Source organism: Leguminivora glycinivorella, chromosome 25, assembly GCF_023078275.1.
Source record: "Leguminivora glycinivorella isolate SPB_JAAS2020 chromosome 25, LegGlyc_1.1, whole genome shotgun sequence".
NCBI lineage: Eukaryota > Metazoa > Arthropoda > Insecta > Lepidoptera > Tortricidae > Leguminivora > Leguminivora glycinivorella.
The window spans coordinates 8,152,214-8,172,801 of record NC_062995.1 but is presented as its reverse complement, the minus strand read 5'-3'; the positions used below and the strand labels follow the sequence as shown (position 1 = coordinate 8,172,801).

The 20,588-nt window shown below is 38.7% G+C and overlaps 2 protein-coding genes and 1 non-coding gene across 5 annotated transcripts in view; 2 read left to right on the top strand and 1 right to left on the bottom strand.

The window, feature by feature from the left end:
- Positions 1-8: 8 nt before the first annotated feature.
- On the top strand, positions 9-85 carry Trnas-cga. The gene has a single exon. It is a non-coding gene; the product is annotated as a tRNA-Ser (tRNA).
- Positions 86-1,515: 1,430 nt separating this feature from the next.
- LOC125239553 lies at positions 1,516-6,002 on the top strand. Of its 3 annotated transcripts, none has more exons than XM_048147178.1 (5): positions 1,516-1,603; positions 2,161-2,326; positions 3,150-3,251; positions 4,688-4,854; positions 5,673-6,002. In XM_048147178.1, the coding sequence occupies exons 2-5, from the start codon at positions 2,235-2,237 to the stop codon at positions 5,933-5,935; spliced, it is 624 nt and encodes a 207-aa protein (XP_048003135.1). In that variant the 5' UTR covers positions 1,516-1,603; positions 2,161-2,234; the 3' UTR covers positions 5,936-6,002. The 3 variants fall into 3 exon arrangements, with proteins under 3 accessions (XP_048003135.1, XP_048003133.1, XP_048003134.1); XM_048147176.1 differs by having other exon boundaries at positions 1,521-1,599; XM_048147177.1 differs by lacking the exon at positions 3,150-3,251 and having other exon boundaries at positions 1,521-1,599.
- A 3,168-nt stretch (positions 6,003-9,170) lies between these two features.
- Positions 9,171-20,588, bottom strand: part of LOC125239408 — a 28,304-nt gene continuing 16,886 nt past the window's right edge. Inside the window, exons 8-16 of the mRNA XM_048146979.1 lie at positions 20,013-20,168; positions 18,983-19,140; positions 16,403-16,556; positions 15,609-15,724; positions 14,934-15,040; positions 13,793-14,032; positions 12,914-13,135; positions 11,363-11,841; positions 9,171-11,016 (exon numbers count right to left, since the gene is read on the bottom strand). Coding sequence (XP_048002936.1) covers positions 9,940-11,016; positions 11,363-11,841; positions 12,914-13,135; positions 13,793-14,032; positions 14,934-15,040; positions 15,609-15,724; positions 16,403-16,556; positions 18,983-19,140; positions 20,013-20,168 — 2,709 coding nt within the window. The 3' untranslated portion in view covers positions 9,171-9,939. The remainder of the gene's footprint in view (positions 11,017-11,362; positions 11,842-12,913; positions 13,136-13,792; positions 14,033-14,933; positions 15,041-15,608; positions 15,725-16,402; positions 16,557-18,982; positions 19,141-20,012; positions 20,169-20,588) is intronic.

The following is a 20,588-nucleotide window of genomic DNA, read 5'->3' as shown; positions in this document are numbered from 1 at the left end:
TGAAGATTGGCGATCGGGGTGGTGTAGTGGTTTATCACGTCAGCCGCGATAGCTGGAGACCCGGGTTCGATTCCCGGCTTCGCCACCAGTGGGCATGATCGCTTTTTTTTAGTGTATGGTAGGTATCTATTTCAGTTTAAAATTATATAATATACTTAGTAGTGTTACTACTAAAAACACAAAAATAATTTGATTTGTTTCCTACGTTGATGAAGATTGTTTTTTTACAGGTTTTGGAAAAAAACATACAGGGTGCGAGAAAACGGTAATTTTTTTTGACGCCAATCGATCCCATTACTATCAAGGAAAAAAAGTTTGTACGGGATTCTTAATATATTTTTTAAAATTTAATGCCACGTCGGTGACAAACAAGCATACGGTCCGCCTGGTCACCGTAACCTATATAGACGCTCGCAACTCAAGGGATGTAATATGCGCGTTGCTGATCCATTAGAAACTTGTACACTCCTTTTTTTGAAGGACCACATACTGTAATTAGTTCATAGGGAATACCTCGCTCATTTTTTTTTTTTGTATAAATAGGTAGACGTTTGACCACGATCACACCTGGGTGGCTAGCCGAATGGCACAATCGCTCACGAAACGAAGCGCTAGTAGATATCTATCTCTATCGCGCTTGCGTATTGGCGCGACAGAGCCAGCGGCGTATCGCTTTCGTTTGGCGTCGGAGAAATGCCATTCGGCTACGGGGCCTGATGGTAAGTGATGATGCGGTCTACGGTGGAGCACGCTTACCTATGAGATACCTATTTACTCTTGCTTTAAAGAGACCTGGATTGTACTCATGTACTCGTTCCACAGCCATTCTACGTGTTTCGTAATTTTTTACTAGTTGTTAATTTAATGGGCCTGATAAAAACAGTAAAAACTTGAATTAAGTACAATTAATGGAAATATTTTAGTACCTTTAATTTCAAAGCAATTTTTATGTGCAATTTAAATGCCAGTATAGTACCTATATAAAATACGTATCTTCAATATAGGTACTTTGTATATATTTATACTAAAAAAGCATAATTAGGTATTATCCAATTATACACCGTGGGCCTGAATAACCCGAAATATTTTAGCACATATTTTATGTACATATTTCTGACCACATTTAGAGACTTACTATAATGACATATAAACATTTCTGGATATCGCCTAGTTTCAGAGTTATTACCAATTGAAAAAAATATTGTTACTCAGTACAAAAGGCCTTTTTAACGACGTTGATAGTATTATGTAGAATAATTAGTCTCACTATCCTCATTGATAGATGTCAACTTTCAGAAATGAGTTTATTTTTTAAAAAAACGTTAATAGTAAGTACTTTTAAGTGCCAATTTTATGAATAAAATTTACTTCTTATGTGAAAATAAATCCAAAAATACAAAAAAAATCTCCTATTTGAAAAAAGTTTTACATCAAAAATGAGTGGTCAAAATCTTTCGGGTTATTCAGGCTCACGATGTATACCTATAAAGTGTAGTCTTAATTATATAGACTTGCATAGACTTGCATAGATAATTCTAAATAAATACAAAAACTTCAATATGAAAATTCATCTTTGCAGTTTGCTGGTCGTCACATTAGGTAGGTACGTAAGTTTTTTTTTATTCATTTAAAGTGTCGTGCATAGATCTTTAAAACCATGATACATAAAAGATGACAAGAAAATTCCACAGGGTGTAAACCTAATACGGGCGAACCTCTTAACGGTGGTGAGTATAGGACATAAAAAAGATAACTTTCCTTAATTTTTTTTATCCATTCAATTTAATTCGGCCCGCAACGTAATGCAAACACACTCGCGTTAAACGCTCGTTGACAGTTGTCATTGATTGTGATCGGCATTAATGTTGTTTAAAGTGTAATATTGATAGCTTATTATGCAGTAAACTAAGTTATAGTCAGAAGCTGACGAAGAAATAATCTCGAAACGCGTTTAGCCACTTTTTTGTCGTCAACGGCCGGTAGTCCACGTGCTCTTGTAAAATTTAGCTATCAATTTACAAGTGCCAACTTACCGTACACTGTCGTACTTACCGTACCAAAATAAATAACAATTAGCTTATATTACCTTGACACTGGCAAAATAGTCCCACCAATGGACTGAGGCCATTTAATTTTAAAAACTAAGTCTAATGATTTCAGTTCTATTCCTGGGGCAGCTTGCCTCGGCGGAAGAGACGACGACTGATACATGGAATAACTTCTATGAAAACCCCATGAACAGCATGAACGACCGCAAACAAATAAGCAAACTATTATGGCATTTATATCGCTGGATGAGGTTGACCCTAGAACGCGTAGATATAACGTAGGTATTGGCGGTACAGAATGCTTATAGTACATACCAGAGGCGGCTGGTGAAAATTTCTGCTAGGCAACACTGAGGAAAATATTTTTTTTTACCTCAACATTACCTAGGGACTTTACTAGTAGTCAATTTTAGGAAAGCCAGTGGGAATCGGCTTGTATGGTATGGACCAGCCGCTGCTGACACGCAGGGTGAAGAACTTAGATATTAACTTGTAAAGCGACAAAAGATTACAATTGATGCCATACGACTATATAAAAAAAAGGCCAAGAGCGTGTCGGGCCACGCTCAGTGTAGGGTTCCGTAGTTTTCCGTATTTTTCTCAAAAACTACTGAACCTATCAAGTTCAAAATAATTTTCCTAGAAAGGCAACCCCATTTCCCGCCGAGGTCTTTATAAAGTTCTACATTTGTGATTTTTGTATATTTTTAAACGGTATGGTTCAAAAATTAGATCGGGGGGGGGAATTTTTTTCCTTTAATGCGATTATACGCCTAAAATATTAATAAAAAAAAACGAAAAGAAAACCCTTATTCATTTTATAAAACCTATCCAACGATATCACACGTTGTTAGGGCCCGTACTTTACAGTTGCAGTCGGCACGTCCCTAATAAAGCCCGTTTTATTTTTTTTTTTGGCAAATTGTTGGCGTGTTGATATACATTATTGTGTTTGGAAATTTCAGCTTTGCTAGTTGCCTAACGGTTTGAGAAATTATTATCTATCGCGTCCGGACGGACGGACGACATACTTCGCTGCCAATTATAAGGCACATAACATCAATATTTCATACCATGTTTGAGAAAAAACACTTTTTGCAGGTGGAAAGAACTCAGACCAATACATACAAGATTATTAGAAACCAGCCGCCATCAGCCGAGAGCGTTTGAGAAGGGTTATATAATGGGGGACATCGTTCATTGGTAAGCGGTTATTTATAGAAATGCAACGGATTGATGGAGCAAGATTTGGCCTTCCTTTTTTGGATTTCTACCGTTAACAAAAAAGGAATTTCGGCCGATGCTCAGACCGCCGGATATCCGTTATCCGAAATGCAACGGATTGTCCGGATACCGGAATTCGGCTGATGAGACCGCCGGATATCCGTTATCCGGCCGAAGAATATCCGGTCTAGAGTTTTTAACTAAATGGAGTATACTCGATGGCGTGGCGTGATGTGCGGTGCAGACCCTTTAGCACAACTTGCCTTGTCGCGCGCGAGTCCATACATCAAGCGCGACTTCAAGTATGGACTCGCGCGCGACAAGGCAAGTTGTGCTAGAGGGGCAGGTTGCAACGTGTTTCTACACTTTCTAGTTGTAGGCACGTCATAGGCAATTTTTGGTAATAAATTAAATTCATACTATTTCTGTACCTACTTTCTACAGTTTTTAATTATTTTTTCAAAGTTCAAACTTTTTGTTTTGCAAGAATACCTACACGTAAATACATAACATAATAGGTTAATAGGTCTTAAAACTAGGGAAGTGTCAGTGTATTCGACCAATAGGCATGCAAAAGATACTTAAACAGATTAAAAATTGAAGTTATAAAATATTTTTGAGATTAAATTTGCCTTAGAACTTGATTACTTTGTGGTCTGATATTTATGTTGACACGTTTTCGCCTTAAATTTACATACATACAATCACGCCTGTTTCCCAGAGGGGTAGGCCTTAAATTTGGCACTAAAACACTATCCGGTATCCGGCCGGATAGTAATTTGTGACCGAATATCCGTTGCATCTCTAGTTATTTACACGCTAGAGCTCGTATGGGGAGAGCGGTTTGAGTTAGACATCGTCGAAAATATTTTCCTACACTTATCGCAGGTGTAAGGTTCTTCACTGGTGTGATCTCTTGTATGTGACTTAAAACCACGTGAATAAGGGTAAACTTTCTGACATTATGTAACGGAATACATTGGCTTTAATTTCACACACAGTGATGTGCGTACTTATGATACAAGTGCGGAAAAAAGGAAGTTCAGAATTTTAAAATTTCATTTTCGCACATGTATCGCACGACGTTTTTTGTACAATTATCAAATTAAGTACAGATGGCCCTCCGAAGTTTTGACCTGACATATTATTAATGAACTATATTATATACTACATGACATATAATTAACTAGTGCGTAAAAAAACACCATTTGTATATGCCAATAATTTTTCACCACGTAAAGGCTCTCTTTGCTATTCGAAAACGGATAGCAAAATTTCATTTTAGCCACAAGAGTCTAAATTAATTTCATACAAATTTTAACTTGTTGGAATTCACGTATAAATGATGTTTTGAATCATAAATGTATATAAATATGTAATGTAATAATGTACTGTATTTTTTTTTATATTTAAAGTTACAGGAAAGCGGTTGTATTCGCACACAAGCAGATGACTCCAAACCGGTACCTGGAGTCAGAGAGGATTCGTTACATGACTTATGTCCAGAACGCATACCTCAAGATATACCATCTCACGCATATGATGCATGAGATCGACCCTAAATATAACACTGAAAATGGAGGTAGGTACTGGCGGTGTTTTCTAGGGTTCCGTACTAGGAGGGCGATTTTGAATCTCGCAAATGGGATTTTGTCACTAAAGTTTGAAAACGGTGACTTGCCTATTATTTTCAGTGACAATTTTCTGAATTCGAACGCGTGAGACTCAAATCGGCCCGCTGAAACAGAATAGAATATTTATTAAGGCAACACATAGCATTTCATTACAAAAACAAATAAAGTGCAAAGAAACAATTATAAAATATAGAAGAAGAATACAAAACAATAAGATGAAAAGAAAATTTGAAGCTGAAATGGTCTCCACCATATCTCCACACAGCGTTAATAGTTATTTGTTATACAAGGGGCAAAGTTGTATTTTAACGCCGAGTGTGGAATTGAAAAACGAGCAAGTGACAGGATTCTATAGTTGAACCACGAGCGAAGCGAGTGGTTCGAGAATAGAATCCTGAACTTGCGAGTTTTTTAACACACGAGAAGTAAAATACATTTGCACCCGAGTGTAACACAAAACTTTTCCCCTCACTAGGGAGGGAACTAGAGGTACAACGCAAAAATGCGTTTATCACTGCTTCCAGTAGTTCCACAGGTGGTAAATAATTTTAATCACTAGATACACCTACTTATCAATTTTAAAGCAGTTAATTTGACTTTATTCAAGGTCAAATTACTTACCAGAAAGGTACCAGTAGGTACCTTTCGCGTCGCCGCAGCCGGATGGAACTATTAGTTGTATGGGGTATTTCGCAATTTTTGAATTTAAGCGAAGCTGCGGGCAAAATCTAGTTTTAAATATTTGCTAACTTAATTTCGTTCACAGGTCAAATCAGCTTAGATTACATGAACGTAGTATTCCAATCAAAGACGCCGTCATACTACAACACATCTGGCTTCGAATACACTGAACAGTTGAATGCGATAAGGGAAGCGAGAGTGAAAGAGAGAAGAAAGAAGGTTATGCGGGAGAAGAGAATACGGCAGAAGGAGATGGATACTATGAACAAGGTTTACCCGGGGACTATTAAGACTACGACTAACTGGTGGCCTATGAACTATGGTTGGGACATTGACTATTACTGGTAATTGTAACCCATTACTGGTAACCTCTCCGTTTACTTTTAAGTCTCTGTATTCCTGAACGAATTTATAATAAAATTTGTGCAGTGTTTTCGGATTTTTACTAGAACACACGTTGGCCTGTGGACTATGGTTTTTACTAGTAACCCATTAGCCCATTACTGTTACTAGTAACCCATTACTGATAATGGTAACCCATTCACTGCTTCATTTGCTTCTTAAAAGTCTGTGTATTATACCCGAACGCATTTGTTTATCAGTTGCCGATATCGTAAAGTAAACATTACGATGCATTAGATACATATTTCTTACCAGAGAACTTTTTATGATATGGATGTAGTTAAATTATAGTAACAGTGGTAATAGGGATGTAATAAGACAATGTTTATGTAAGAAATCTATTTTAATAAGAAAATTAACAACTTAATCTAGAAAAGTTTATCTCAGTCAGACGGAAGAAATAAATGATAATCTTAATTAATTAATTAGTTAACGAAACTCATAACTTAAAATGTATATGAAATTTATATACATACTGAAAAGTGACAAAACCTACACAACTTGAATAAGTAATTTTTTTACTTAACGGTAAATTATTTTCGGCTCATATTAAAAAATAAACTAAGACGATTACAAAATTATCACTAAGGTACAGCGGGGAAAATCTCGACTGGGGGGCAATTATAGGGTTATAGGTTATAGGTATACGCGGGCTCGGTTTCCGCAACTCGACGTCATAATTTGCGCCTATTTTGCGTGATGGGTTGCGGCACTATTCCTGCCAACCCAACTCTACCAGAAAGCCTAGCAGACCCTTTATGTTGCCGACGACTTCTGGGAGACATCCCGGCGACCCGAGGTGTTGTGCCTGGTATTCTGCCACCCCTGGACATTCGAGAATGACGTGAGCGGCTGTTTCCTCTGCCTCCGTGCACGCTCTGCAGAGGGGGCTGTCTGTAACACCCAGGGTGAATAAGTGTTTGTTGAAAGGGGCATGGCCAGTTGTGGCCCCCACTAAAAGTCGGAGCTGTGGCCTTTTTAGTTGCCTCACCTTTTTTGACAATCCGGGGGTGATTGTCGGGAGTGCTTCCTTTGCCTGTCTGCAGGTGCCTAGGTTAGACCAGTATTGTTGGTGTTTTACCTTGGTGTTGTAACGCAGCATATTTCGAAGCCAAGCATAAGGTAATGGTAGTATGGGCTCCGGTCCTGCCACCTTCATTTCGGAGCCTCTACGCGCTAGGATGTCGGCTCCATCGTTACCTCGCGAGGGGCAATTATACCTGATCCATTTTTCCATTATTATAGTATTAATTTGAGTTTCACATGTATCCACTGAACACGCGTGCCATATATAACCAGTGAGCACTCTAATTAATATTGCAAACATTGTATAACATGGAAAAAATTGGTCAGTTGCATTTGCCCCCCTCCGGTCGAAATTGTCCCACTGTACCTTATAATAAAGCGAAAAACTTAACTGAGGACTTCTTATATAAAAGGTAAATATTATGCATAATTATATTCCTGCAGAAACTTTTTATATTACAAAGTTATTTAAAACAGGAAAACACAAAACCCTATTACATCTACAGTTTCCATCAAAATTGAAACTTTTGTAACAGAATAAGAGCCAGTTCCATCCACAGTTGCAACACCCCACAATAAAATTTAGCGAACGATATAAATGCAATATTTTCTTATCATCTATTGTATATTAGTTGCAAAAGGTATTTGGGACATTTTTTTCAAAGTTGTCCACCCCACTTTTTTTTTTGATTTGGATTTTTTTATGTGGTTTCCACTCAGAATCGCGAGCTCTTTCAATTATAATAGGAGAAAAAAAGTGTCCCAAGGTTTTTCCCCGTTCCGTTACCATTTTTTCATGCATTTTGTATGTCGGTAACGGAATGGAAGGTTCGAAAAAAATGTATGGAAATCTTGGGACCTTTTTTTTCTCCTATCAGGATCGAAAGAGTAAAAAATACCCGTGTTACAAAAAAAGTGGAGTGGCTAAAAAATGCTTTGAAAAAAATGGCCCATTTGACAATAACTTTAAGTGTCCGCTTATATTGGGCGTGCAGCGTGCTTATCAAGCAATGGAAGCTCATAAGTGTCCTGAGTCCACGCTACATAGTGCACAAGGGCCACCCCGCCCCGCTATACCCAGCGTCCACACAGGCCTAAGGCCGATAATCACTATCAATGTTTATTATACAAATATGATCATAGGTATGTATGCCTCCCTTTTTAGGGTTCCGTAGTCAACTAGGAACCCTTATAGTTTCGCCATGTCTGTCTGTCCGTCCGTCCGTCCGTCCGTCCGTCCGTCCGTCCGCGGATAATCTCAGTAACCGTTAGCACTAGACAGCTGAAATTTGGTACCAATATGTATATCAATCACGCCAACAAAGTGCAAAAATAAAAAATGGAAAAAAATGTTTCATTAGGGTACCCCCCCTACATGTAAAGTGGGGGCTGAATTTTTTTTTATTCCAACCCCAACGTGTGATATATTGTTGGATAGGTATTTAAAAATGAATAAGGGTTTACTAAGATCGTTTTTTGATAATATTAATATTTTCGGAAATAATCGCTCCTAAAGGAAAAAAAAGTGCGTCCCCCCCCTCTAACTTTTGAACCATATGTTTAAAAAATATGAAAAATATTACAAAAGTAGAACTTTATACAGACTTTCTAGGAAAAATGTTTTGAACTTTATAGGTTCAGTAGTTTTTGAGAAAAATACGGAAAACTACGGAACCCTACACTGAGCGTGGCCCGACACGCTCTTGGCCGGTTTTTCTCCAACGTGAAGAAAAAGGACGGCATGTTGCCTATGATCATACATCAAAGACAAACATAATATATGATAGTGGACTATCGGCCTGCCATGCGGTTTCCGAAAGAATTGAAAAGAGTTGCGGGGCTTACTTCGCCTCATTTACGGGCATACGGGCATTTTCAGAAAATTGGGACCCAGAATTAGTGACAGTTAACGACAACTTAGCCGGGAATACACGAGCACTTCTTATTTTTTTTTGTAATTATTTTTATTATGATTTTTTTTTGAGAATTTTAGGTCAATTGTACTCAGAATTACGAGTACTTTCAATCTCACTGGGAGACGAAAAGTGTCCCAGGATTTCCATACATTTTTGTTACTTTCCTCTTTTGTTACCCCATACAACATGTACGGAAAATGGTAACAAAATAGGAAAAAATCGTATGGGACAATTTTTTTAACTACTAGGATTGAACAAGCTAGTGATTCTGAGTAGAAATAGCATAATGTTTTTCAAAAATATCACATTTCATAAAAGTGGCAAAAAAAAGAAATGCTCACACATGCATTTAAATTTAACTTGCTTGCATAACAGCTACTCATACGAGCCAACTAATTGTAAAGCCTGATCAGAAGTACGCACCATCTTGCGGAATTTCATTACAACTATTTTCATCATACTAAACTGAACTGTCACGCCATACATCAGAAGAATAGCGCCCTCCTGACAGTAGTCATATATTTCTGATGGTCAGGCTTTATAGGTAATATTGTTTAATCTGTCTAAAAATCAACTTTTTCACGTTTTAAATGTAGATTATCGCTTATTGTTTATTTAATTAACACAAAAACAATATTGCGAGTTAACTTTCTGTTAATAACTGTCACTAATTTTGGGTTAGCAAACTTTGTTAACAAAAATTCACTCGCTGTCAGTTTTGTGAAGACAATTAACCAATCAGTCTAAAAAATTATTTTTTCACATCCTGAATGTAGATTATCGCTTAAAGTTTGTGTAATTAACACAAAAACAATATTAAATTTCATGCTTAATTACCGTCACAAAACTGACAGTGAGTTAATTTTTGTTAACAACTTACGCTAATTGAGGGGTCCCAATTTCTGAAAATACCCCCATGATTTTTTAAGTTTCAAGAATACACAAATGCCTAAAAATTTTATGACCTAACTGGATATATTAAACTCTCCTAATAATTTGTCTACTAATTTAGCTGTTAAAATTTATTTTCTCCCTCAACCTTCTCCTAGCTTCTTCCCTTTGCTTCGCTTCTCGTTTGCTTAATCTTACTACTCTCGTAAAGGCATTTTTTACTTTATTATTAACTTTCTTTTTGACAGTTTGGTTCCTATTATTAATACTATTTTCTTCTCTTAAATCACCATTCAAATCTTTGGGTTCACTATTATCAACCGGTTCATTAAAATGCAATCCGAACTGTGTGGTTTTTTGCAAATCTTCAAAATCATTAACATTTTCACGTTCCATTTTGTTATATATTTTTAGGAACTGCCAGAATTCCACATCGCTACCTTTTATATTTTGCTCGTAGAATTCTATAAGTTCTTTGTCACATCTATGTTTGTTTGCTACCGGTTGTGGTTGCGCCATACGGTTATCAATATTTGCTACTCTATTTACTTTTTTAACATTTTTTCCTTCAAGTTTATGTTTCCAAACTTTTTTCTTAAAAGGTTTTGGATGTGCTTCATGTTTCCTACTATGTAGTTTCAATGCGGCTAGTGTTTGACAAATTTTGTCACAAGAGTCGCAAGGGAACACCATTGTTTTACCATTTTTCTTCGCTACTTTATATAGTTCTTTCAATCTATCAACATAACTACCTTTAACATTTATACTTTCAACTTTATCAATGTTAGGTAACAGACAGTCTTTATAATTAATCTTTATTTTCTCCTTCATAACTATCCATTCCTTACCTTTCTTAACAAGTTTGCTCTTCAATACTTCCTTGTTCTTCTTTTCTCTATTTCTTTTATCAATTTTGCAGTATTCTCTTCTATTAAGTCTCTTTAAACTGGGTATTATTTCTAGTTGTTTAATTCTGTCATCGTTGACTTCGTAGTAGTATTTGTTTCCGTTCTCCTGTTCTTTGAAGGTGCCGTACCGGACGTCTATTTTGACGTTGTGTTTGAGTTTCAAGTGCCTGGTGATGTTGAGATTGGTTGAGTAGTCGCAGAGTGGACATTTCTTTATGGTCTGCATCTCGCAAAGATTGAAGTGCTCTTTGCAATGGTCCAAAAGTTCTTCTTTGGTTTCGTACAACTGTAAAATAAAATCGTGAGGAAACTTTTTAATCACCAGGGTTAATTTACAAAAACAAATAAGGAATGGTTAAATCTGCTTTCTAGCGTTATCCAAGCATTTTTTCACAGAGCCCGAACAGCAAAACAAATGGACCAGATTAATCCCAATGGGACCAAGTTTGCCCTCTGGGTTTGAAGTTCGAAGGGGACACTAGGCCCTTCTAGGCAGCGTCACTTCCGTAAAACTAGCCACTTTGCCACATCCTGGGATTAACTGCCAACCCCCGTTGCGAACCCCATGGTCTCATGAGCTTTGTCGAAATGCCGGGATAACGAAACGAGTAAAGAATAACGTATATTCTTACCTTAAAACAAACGTAGCACTGATGAGTATTGAATTTTAACTTCCTATTTTTATTTTCCACTTTTTTAATATCTATCTTTTCTCGTTTGTCTTCGCATGATTCATCATCAAAATACTTGGGATTCAATTTCCTATTTCTGCCAGATTTTCTCGTAATATCTTTTTCTACCGCATCTGTTCCAGTATCATTATTATTTATACTCTGCTCATCAATATCTACATCTTCGTTATGGTTTATTTCATTTCCTTCCATATTAACCATTTCTTCTTCATCATTTATTCCGTTATTTTCATGTACCAGAGAATTATTCCGTCTCATAATTTCGTATATATCTTTTCGCCGCTTTTCTATATCGAGTGGTTCATCGACAACACGATCTCTGTTATCTATGGTTTGCTTTATGAAAAAGTTTGCTTCTAAGAGAGAATCTGGCTGCTGTTCTTGTGCAGATATAGCGCCGTGTTTTATTTTTACTTTATCTGAAAATTCCGAAACAAAAATAAGCTAGGGGTGAATGTCATGAATTGAATTACCTTTAGGCACCGACACAAACGCGAGCAAGCGATGAGCTATCGCCGATAAAAACGAACAGAAGCTAGTCGCTCCCGTGTAAATAAAAGAAAGAGCGAGCAGTTTAGTTCATCGCTCGGCGACGAACTATAACTCGCTCGCGCCATCATCACGTTTCTTTTTAACCCCCGACGCAAAAACGACTGTCGTTCTGGATTTGGATTTCGTTTTTTTTTGGTTAAATGAACCGATTTGGATTTCGTTTTTTTTTTGGCTGAAAGCTGAGTAAGTCGGGAGTGTTCTTAGCCATGTTTCATGAAAATCGGTCTACTATGTCGCGGTCGGGGGTTTTTTTTAAATTTTAATTTTGTGGTTAGGTTATATTTACACAGGAGCAAAGACATATGTAACTCCGTATAGACGGATAAGGTCTCAGAAAAAAACGTACCTCGAAGCCATAGAGAAAAAGGTACTGTGGCCTAGACGGCATTACACCTTTTGGGGAACGCTCGGCTAGATGGCGCCAATATTAATATTTGACATTTTAACACATATCATGCGAACAATATGGGCCAAATTGTCAAAACAGAGGTTCAACATTTTTAAGATTGTGCCGATGCACTGTGATTACACATTTTATTTTGACAGTAAAACTCATAACGACGATCGGTCTGGCTCAGTCGGTAGTGACTCTGCCTGCTACGCCGCGGCCCTGGGTTCGAATCCCTGTAAGGGCATTTATTTGTGTGATGAGCACAGATATTTGTTCCTGAGTCATGGATGTTTTCTATGTATATAAGTATGTATTATTATCTATTTAAGTATGTATATCGTCGCTTAGCACCCATAGTACAAGCTTTGCTTAGTTTGGGGCTAAGTTGATCTGTGTAAGGTGTCCCCGATATTTATTTATTTATAATACGATCCTCTTTGCACAGGAGCGACTATCTTTAGTTCATTTCTATCGCCGCTAGCTCATCGCTTACTAGCTTTTGGTAGAACCAGTGCCTAATGAAATGAGTCCTCTTAAGTACAAGTTACCTTTCTTCATAGAGTTTTTGATGGCGTTCTGTATCAGCCTGTTGTATTTCCGTCTCGTTCTCTCCAGTTTCCTGCTGGCCAGCTTTCTCGCTCTTTCCTCACGCTTCTTACGTAGTTGTTTAGCTCTCTCTATTTCATTTTTGATTCTTTGCTTCATTAGTCGATCGATTTTCTTTCTTATTCGCATCTCCGATCTTTTGTCGACGAAAGCTTGTCGAGTATCTAAAAAAAAATATATTAAATGTAGTGCAAAAAGATTTGCCTTCGTATTGTTACAGAAACGTACGAACGTATCATGCTATTTCAGTCAGGGTCAATACAAGATGTACTGACATTGACTGAACTAGCATGACAAATACGAACGTTTCCGAAGGAAACCCTTTTTGCACTACATCTGTAATTCTTACTCTCTAAAAAACAGAGTCCCTCCGCGCGGAAGAAGTGAAACTTATTGAAAAGGCAAAGAGTTTGATGAATTTAACATTAGGAAACCCATACAAAACCCTTTAAAAGGGATAGCAGGCTCCGTTTACATACATCCATACATACATACAATCACGCCTGTTTCCCAGAGGGGTAGGCAGAGATCACGGATTTCCATTTGCTACAAACAACTTTCATAACGTTTCTCATAGAGTTTTCGAGTACTTCTGACCTAGGATTTTTTCAATATTTCCCCGATTTGGTCGAGAAAAGTTTGCCGAGGTCTTCCACTTCCAACTGACCCTTCCACTCTTTTAAATTAAAAATGGGAAAAAGGTACCTTCATTGATTTTTTCTTTTTTATTTGCCGTGGGACTCAGTCAATATGTGTAAGAATGTCCTATAATATTTATTTATTTGTAAACCCTTTAAAAGGGATAGCGGATCGGTACTCACATACGGGTTTCCTGTCTTCGCGGTTCTTCATTATGGGGGTGATGAATTCTTCGAACACATCGCTGGCTAGGTTATTCTCTAGTTGGACCCGAGTTTCCGGTTCAGGAACCGGTTCGGTTAGTTCAGGAACCGGTTCGGTTAGTTCAGGAACAGGTTCGGTTAGTTCAGGAACCGGTTCCGTTAGTTCAGGAACAGGTTCGGTTAGTTCAGGAACCGGTTCGGTTAGCTTTTCTTCTTCTTCTGTAAATTTATTAGATTTTATGTAGGACAATAACTAAACGGTACCTACCCGGCAAAAGTAACGCCGTGGCTTGCGTGGGCGACGGTCGCGCGACGGTCGCGCGATGGTCGCGCGACGGCGATGCGACGCATACGAAATCAAACCTTATCGATATGGAAGTAGACGATGCGATGAGACGCGACGGCGACGGTCGCGCGACCGTCGCCCACGCAAGACACGGCGTAAAAGAAATTAAAAGTGGCAGTATCAAAGTGTCGTCACAGTATAATAAAGAGTACTATCGTACAGTATGGTCGCTCCCGCTCCCCGCTGAAAGTGCCGCCCACCCGCTCTCGGTTACCTCACAGTTACCGCCTGTCAACAACGCGACCAGTCGACCTGCCATATCTCACTCACACAAGCATGGTACGCGTTCGCCTATATAAGCTTAGACTGTGTGCGTAGGAACGCGCCTCTTTCATATATTTGATCGCCATTGTCAGAGGTGTGGTGTCGTTCTGTTTTTCCATGCTTTGCTTAATTTTTGATGACTTTGGGAGTTAGAGGGACAAGATTACGATGTAGAGTGACATAGGCCACTTGTTGTCTCTTTCTAACCCCCACTTTCCTAAAATGGGAGGTGGACATTTCTATGGAGCATTCCGCAATTTTCGAATGCGGTGAAGGAAAACATCGTGAGGAAACCGGACTAATTCCAATATTTCCAACAAGGTCTAGTTTACCCTTTGGGTTGGAAGGTCAGATAGCAGTCGCTTTAGTAAAAACTAGTGCCTACGCCAAATCTTGGGATTAGTTGTCAAAGCGGACCCTAGGCCGTGGCAAAATGCCGGGATAACGCAAGGAGGATGAATGCGGGCGAAGCCGCGGGTAAAAGCTAGTATTTTATATAATAAAGCTTACCATCCACGGGCTCTAGTTTGGTGGTGACGGTGAAATAGGTTTCAACCTCGTAGTTATCGTCTATTGGTTCCTCTTTAACCTCCACTTCGATAGTTTTCTTCAACTTCCTGAAACGCACATCATAGGTTTTTTTTTCAAGCAAGTGTGTTGAAAAGCATCGTGTGAAACACGTGTGCATAGGTCTTTACACAGATCGGCTCTCTTATGCGTGCGAACGAAGAGATATCGTCTCATGTGTACTGTACGGTCAACCGGGGTGGTTTTAGGAAAATTTGGGGTTACTTTGATGGTATTCAAACGGCCATAAAATTAATATAATTCATTATTTACCGACTGCAACTGTTCAAGTAACTAGTTAGATCAAAAAATATTCCTGTCAATCTACCATAGAAAATCTCGAACTTACAGTAGTATGACATGACTTCAAAACCGAATTTTCAAAGTCACCACGCTTCAAGTGACCAACCTAGCACATTTGTACAGATGTAGTACGAAAAATTTGCCTTCGTGTTGTTACGGAAATGTACGAACGTGTCATGCTATTTCAGTCAGTCTCAGTACAAGGTGTACTGACATTGACTGAGTTAGCATGACAAATACGAACGCTTCCGGAAAAATACGAAGGAAACCCTTTACGCACTACATCTGTATTCACTGTACTATTATAAAACTTACTTTTTACGCGGATATTTTCGCGGGATAATGTAGTCCACTTTATGCCGTCTCCAATAATGTAATTTCAGGTTGAAATCGCTCTTGAATGTCTGATCACAAATGTCGCATACTATCTCCTGAAAAACAGAGTCTCATAAAGCACCGGTCCCGCTAAAGCGAGTAAGCGTTGAGCTATTGTCGATAGAAAAGGACGAAAGATAGTCGCTCCCGTGTAAATAAAAGAGACGCGATGATAAACGAGCGAGTTATAATACATATAATTCGTCGCCGTGCGAACTATAACTCGCTAACTCTTTCTTTTATTTACAAGGGAGCGACTATCTTCCGTTCGCTTCTAACGCCGATAACTCATTGCCTGCCAGGACAAAAACCAAGAGACAAAAAAATGGTCCCAAAATTTTCTATTGTAACCGCTGCACAAAAAAGTGGTAAAATTAAATTTGGGACGATTTTTTTTACCTAGTAGGATCGAAAGGGCTCGTGACTCTGAGTAGGAAAAAAAAAAAAAAAAAAAGGGTTTTGAATCTTTTTTCGCGAATATGCCCTAACAGCACAGTATAATAAAGAGTACTATCGTACAGTATGGCCACTCCCGCTCCCCGCTGAAAGTGCCGCCCACCCCCTCTCGGTTACCTCACAGTTACCGCCTGCCAAAAACACGAACAGTCGACCTGTCATATTTCACTCATACAAGCATAGTACGCGTTCACCTACACGAGCTAAGACTGTGTTAGGAACGCGCCTCTTTCAATATATTTGATCACCAGTGTCCGAGGTGTGCTAACAGGGCGTACCTTAAGCTTGTCCGGATCATGTCCATACTTGAGATGCATGACTATACTCGGTTTGTTGGTAGTCACCAACCCACACAGGTCGCAAACGTACTTTTGTTTCTTTCTGCCGTGCATTCTTTCTATGTGGGTGGTTAGGTAGTTTTTGTTGTAGAAACTGAAAATAAATAAATATATGTACTATAAAACAAATCGCACAAAACCGTCAGTGGCTGCAGACCCGAAGGGTAGAATCAGACCCCTATGGCTCAAGAACAAATGTATCGCCTTCAATTTTCTGTATAAGGCAGGGGCTCTCGCCCGCGTTAAAAGTATTCTTATTGCAGCAAAAAATAAGATTTTCATTTGGATCCGTAGGTTTCTTTGTAAAACAAAAAAGCACCTATGTCTCAAGAACAAATGTGTCGCTTAACTTCAAAGTTGGGTAAAGCCATTCAGCTATAAGGTTGATTTATCTTTCAAGTTATATTATGTTTTTATATTATTTTTGTTCTTTTTTATTGCCTGTGTGGTGACGGGTTAAGAATTTCACCACCCCCTTTCTTCCCGTGGGTGTCGTAGAAGGCGACTATGGGATATGGGTTAAATTGTGTCGTGTCCCTGGCGAGAGGCTGGCAACCTGTCACTGCAATGCCACAGTTTCGTTTTCTTTCATGCTAACCCTTATTTGCCAAGAGTGGCCATGAAGCTTTAGTAGTTTCATGTGCTCTGCCTACCCCTTTATGGGATGCAGGCGTGATAGTATGTATGTATGTTTATATATTCAACCTTAAATCAGAATGGATTTACCCAAGTTTGAAGTTAAGAGACACACACACACACACACACACACACACACACACACACACACACACACATACAATTACTCAGTTGCCCACACACATACAGTCGCCGTAGCCTTTAGTGCAATGTATGGCAGTTGCTGGAATCGTGGACGACCTAGCTAGGGGCTAGTCTGAAAATCAGCGCTAGATAGCTTTAACTGTCTAACTAGCACATGCTGAGACTCGTACCCATTGCCTAGTTTCTAAGTGTATGTACTTTCGTTTATTATTATTAATTTTTTTTTTCTGTCCTGTAAATGTAAATGTAGTATTAAGTTATTAAGTTGTACAATACTCTTAGTTGTGGCAATAAATATTTTTTTATTTTTTTATTTTATTTTAAATATCAGATTCGGACTCATGCCCATCGTCGGATTTACATGCAGGGCAAAAAAAAAAACTCAAAAACTTCGACTAATCACAATTAACACTTCAAGCAACAGAGACTGGCCCGTTATACCTTTCGAGAGTTTCAGAAGAGGTGTTTCGTAATTAAGCGAGCCATTACTAGCTAAACCCTTTCATTAGGGTTAGCATTTCCTAAGCGCTAACCCGTTGGATATCTCCAAAAATCTTATGCCATTTTCAATCTTCTTATCGTAAAATAGAGTCCTATACTTCTTATATATAAATGTTGGACTGGGTTGACATTGTCGCATTGACAGTAGGTGTAACTTTTTTAAATGTAAAAGGGGTTAACTCTTTCGTTTAAACGATGTCTCGACAGGGACACATTGAGCTAATGGGACAAACGCAAAGGGTAAGCCAATCATGAGGACTATTAAATAGCTCAGTTTGTCAAAGGGTTAAGTAAACGTCATACTTTCACTGAAGTTCGATATTTAAAATAACATTTGCAAAAATGGCTGCCAAAGCTTTATGGGGAAGGATGTATACATCCCTGTGCCTGGTGATATATATTATAGATCAAACCAATCAGTCAACAAAATCTTGGCACTAAAAAAGGAGGCAAATATGAAAAATGTGGGTCTTCATATATAAACCGATTGCCTTCCTAATCCTTTGATTGATTGAAAAAAAAACGCGCCATTTTTTAGTATAAAGACAAATAACAAATACAGTTAATGCCGGAAGGGTAGCACGAAAAAGCAACAAATATTAAGGCACTGGTCCCTCCAAAAGCGCGTAAGCTATGAGCTATAGGCTATAAAAACGACCCAAATATAGTTGCTCCCGTGTAAATAAAAGAGAGAGCGAGCGATTTGTAGCTCAGAGCTCAGCGACGAACTATAACTCGCCCGCGCTATCATCGCGTCTCTTTTATTCACACGGTAGTGACTATCCTTTGTTAGTTTTTATAGCCGATAGTTCATAACTTAGGCACTGGTCCCACCGCGAGCTAGTAAACTATGAGCTATCGGCTATAAAAACGAACAAAATATAATCACTCCCGTGTAAATAAAACAGACACGGCGATGTTTATAGTTATGTGTCTCTGTGTGTTGTGTCTCTTTTATTTGCACGGGTGTGCTTATCTTTTGTTCGTTTTTATAGCCGATAGCTCATAGCTTAAGTACTACCTCGCGGTGGGACCAGGTGCCGTAGCCGAATGGAGTTTCTGCGACGCGAAACGAAAACGAAACGCCGCTCTGTCGCGCCAATACGCACGAGCAATAGAGATAGATATCTCCGAGCGTTTCGTGAGCGTTTCATTAGCGTTTGTGCCATCCGGCTACGCACCCAGTGCCTTATTCGCTCTTGAGTCTTGTGGGATCAGTGCCTAAAGAAGGTAACTTACCGGACTCCACAGTAATTGCACTCGACCTTCTTAACCTTAGCCATGTGCGTGGTCAGATGTTTCTGCATGCGATGCTCCCGCGTGAAGAGTCTGTCGCAAATCTTGCACGGGAACTGGCGTTCGGGGTAGTGCTTTATTTCGTGTTTGGTGCGACCGCTCTGTAAATACAATGCTGTGTCAATTGATTATTGTTTTGATGATTCCTCCTGGCTCTCCGCTCCACTGAGTCTAAAGCGGTATACTTATAACCTAAGAGGATTGAGTATACACCGTGGGCTTGAATAACCCGAAAGATTTTAACCACGCGCTTTTGACGTAAAAACAAACAAAAAATACTATGTGACTTTTGTAATTTTTGGACAAAATTTTCTTTTTTACTGTTTTTGAATATATTTTTACATAAAAAGTAAATGTTATTCATAAAACTGGCACAAAAAATGAGTCAACGTTTTTTATTCTAAAAATCTCATTTCTGAAAGGTTATTTATATATTTATTTATTTGATCTTTATTGCACAAAAGAAAAAAAATCTTGCAGTACAAAAAGGCGGACTTAATGCTTTAAGGCATTCTCTACCAGTCAAAAGTCCAGTTTCTCGCTGTTTGGAAGCATCATCAATATGGATAGTGAGACTTTTCTCCATAATGGCATAAAAGGGGCCTCTCAATGCCGTAAAAGTAAAAGGGGCCTATTGTAATGAGTAACAATAAGATTTTTTTTAACTGGTAATAACTCTGAAACTAGGCGATATCCAGAAAAAAGTATATGATAGTCTCAGATAGTGGCCAGGAATACACTGTTGAAATATTTCGGGTTAGTCAGGGCAACGGTGTATGTAGAGTTACTGTCAAAGTAAAATGTGTAGACACAGTGCATGAACTGCCACCACTCGAGACAGGCAACCTTTTAATGCATTTAAATAATCTTCTAAAGTTTCGGTTTCGGCCGAAACTATAGCTAAGGCCGAACCTTTTGTTTCGGCCAGAAAACATGTTTCGGTCGGCCAGTAATCGTCATTTCTGATACTCACCGCGTCCTTGAACCGCTTCCCGCAGCCCTTGAAGGCGCACCTGTACGGGCGCCGGTCCTCGTGGGCGCGGAGGTGCGCGCGCATGTTAGCCCTGTTGCTGAGCACTACGCCGCACAAGTCGCATTTGGCCGACCTGGTTTTTTCGTGGATAGTTTGCTGCGAATGTAAATATTATGGTATAATCTGTTTTTCAAAATAGTACATTAAGATACAAATGCGGAAAAAAGGTTTGAAGCGAGCGGAGATAAATTAAAACACGACGGAAGGGAGTGTTCTAAATTGACACGAGTCTCTTATTTAATTTATTCGTATTTATTTGATTTGGAGATATATCTGCTTAATGATGGGCACTCAAAGGCTTTTTTTTGCAATCAACAAGGATCCTAATTATATTATTAAATCATAATCCATGCCGTGTGGTACTAATATTATAAATTTCACCAGTGTTTCTTTTGTTTGTGTTCTTCGTAAAACGGAGCGACGTATTGTCGTGATTTTTTATGGGATAAATTGTGGTGTATGCGAGAGGCTGGCAACCTTTTGTCAACTGCAATGCCACAAAAGTTTCGTTTTCAT

What these genes read in the sequence shown, in the direction of transcription:
- LOC125239553 (XM_048147176.1), top strand. Translation starts at nt 1,560, where the DNA reads ATGAAAATTCATCTTTGCAGTTTGCTGGTCGTCACATTAG. An exon ending in TTTGCTGGTCGTCACATTAG is followed by an intron (nt 1,600 to 2,160) that starts GTAGGTACGTAA and finishes TAATGATTTCAG; the next exon opens with TTCTATTCCTGGGGCAGCTT. An exon ending in ATGGGGGACATCGTTCATTG is followed by an intron (nt 3,252 to 4,687) that starts GTAAGCGGTTAT and finishes TTATATTTAAAG; the next exon opens with TTACAGGAAAGCGGTTGTAT.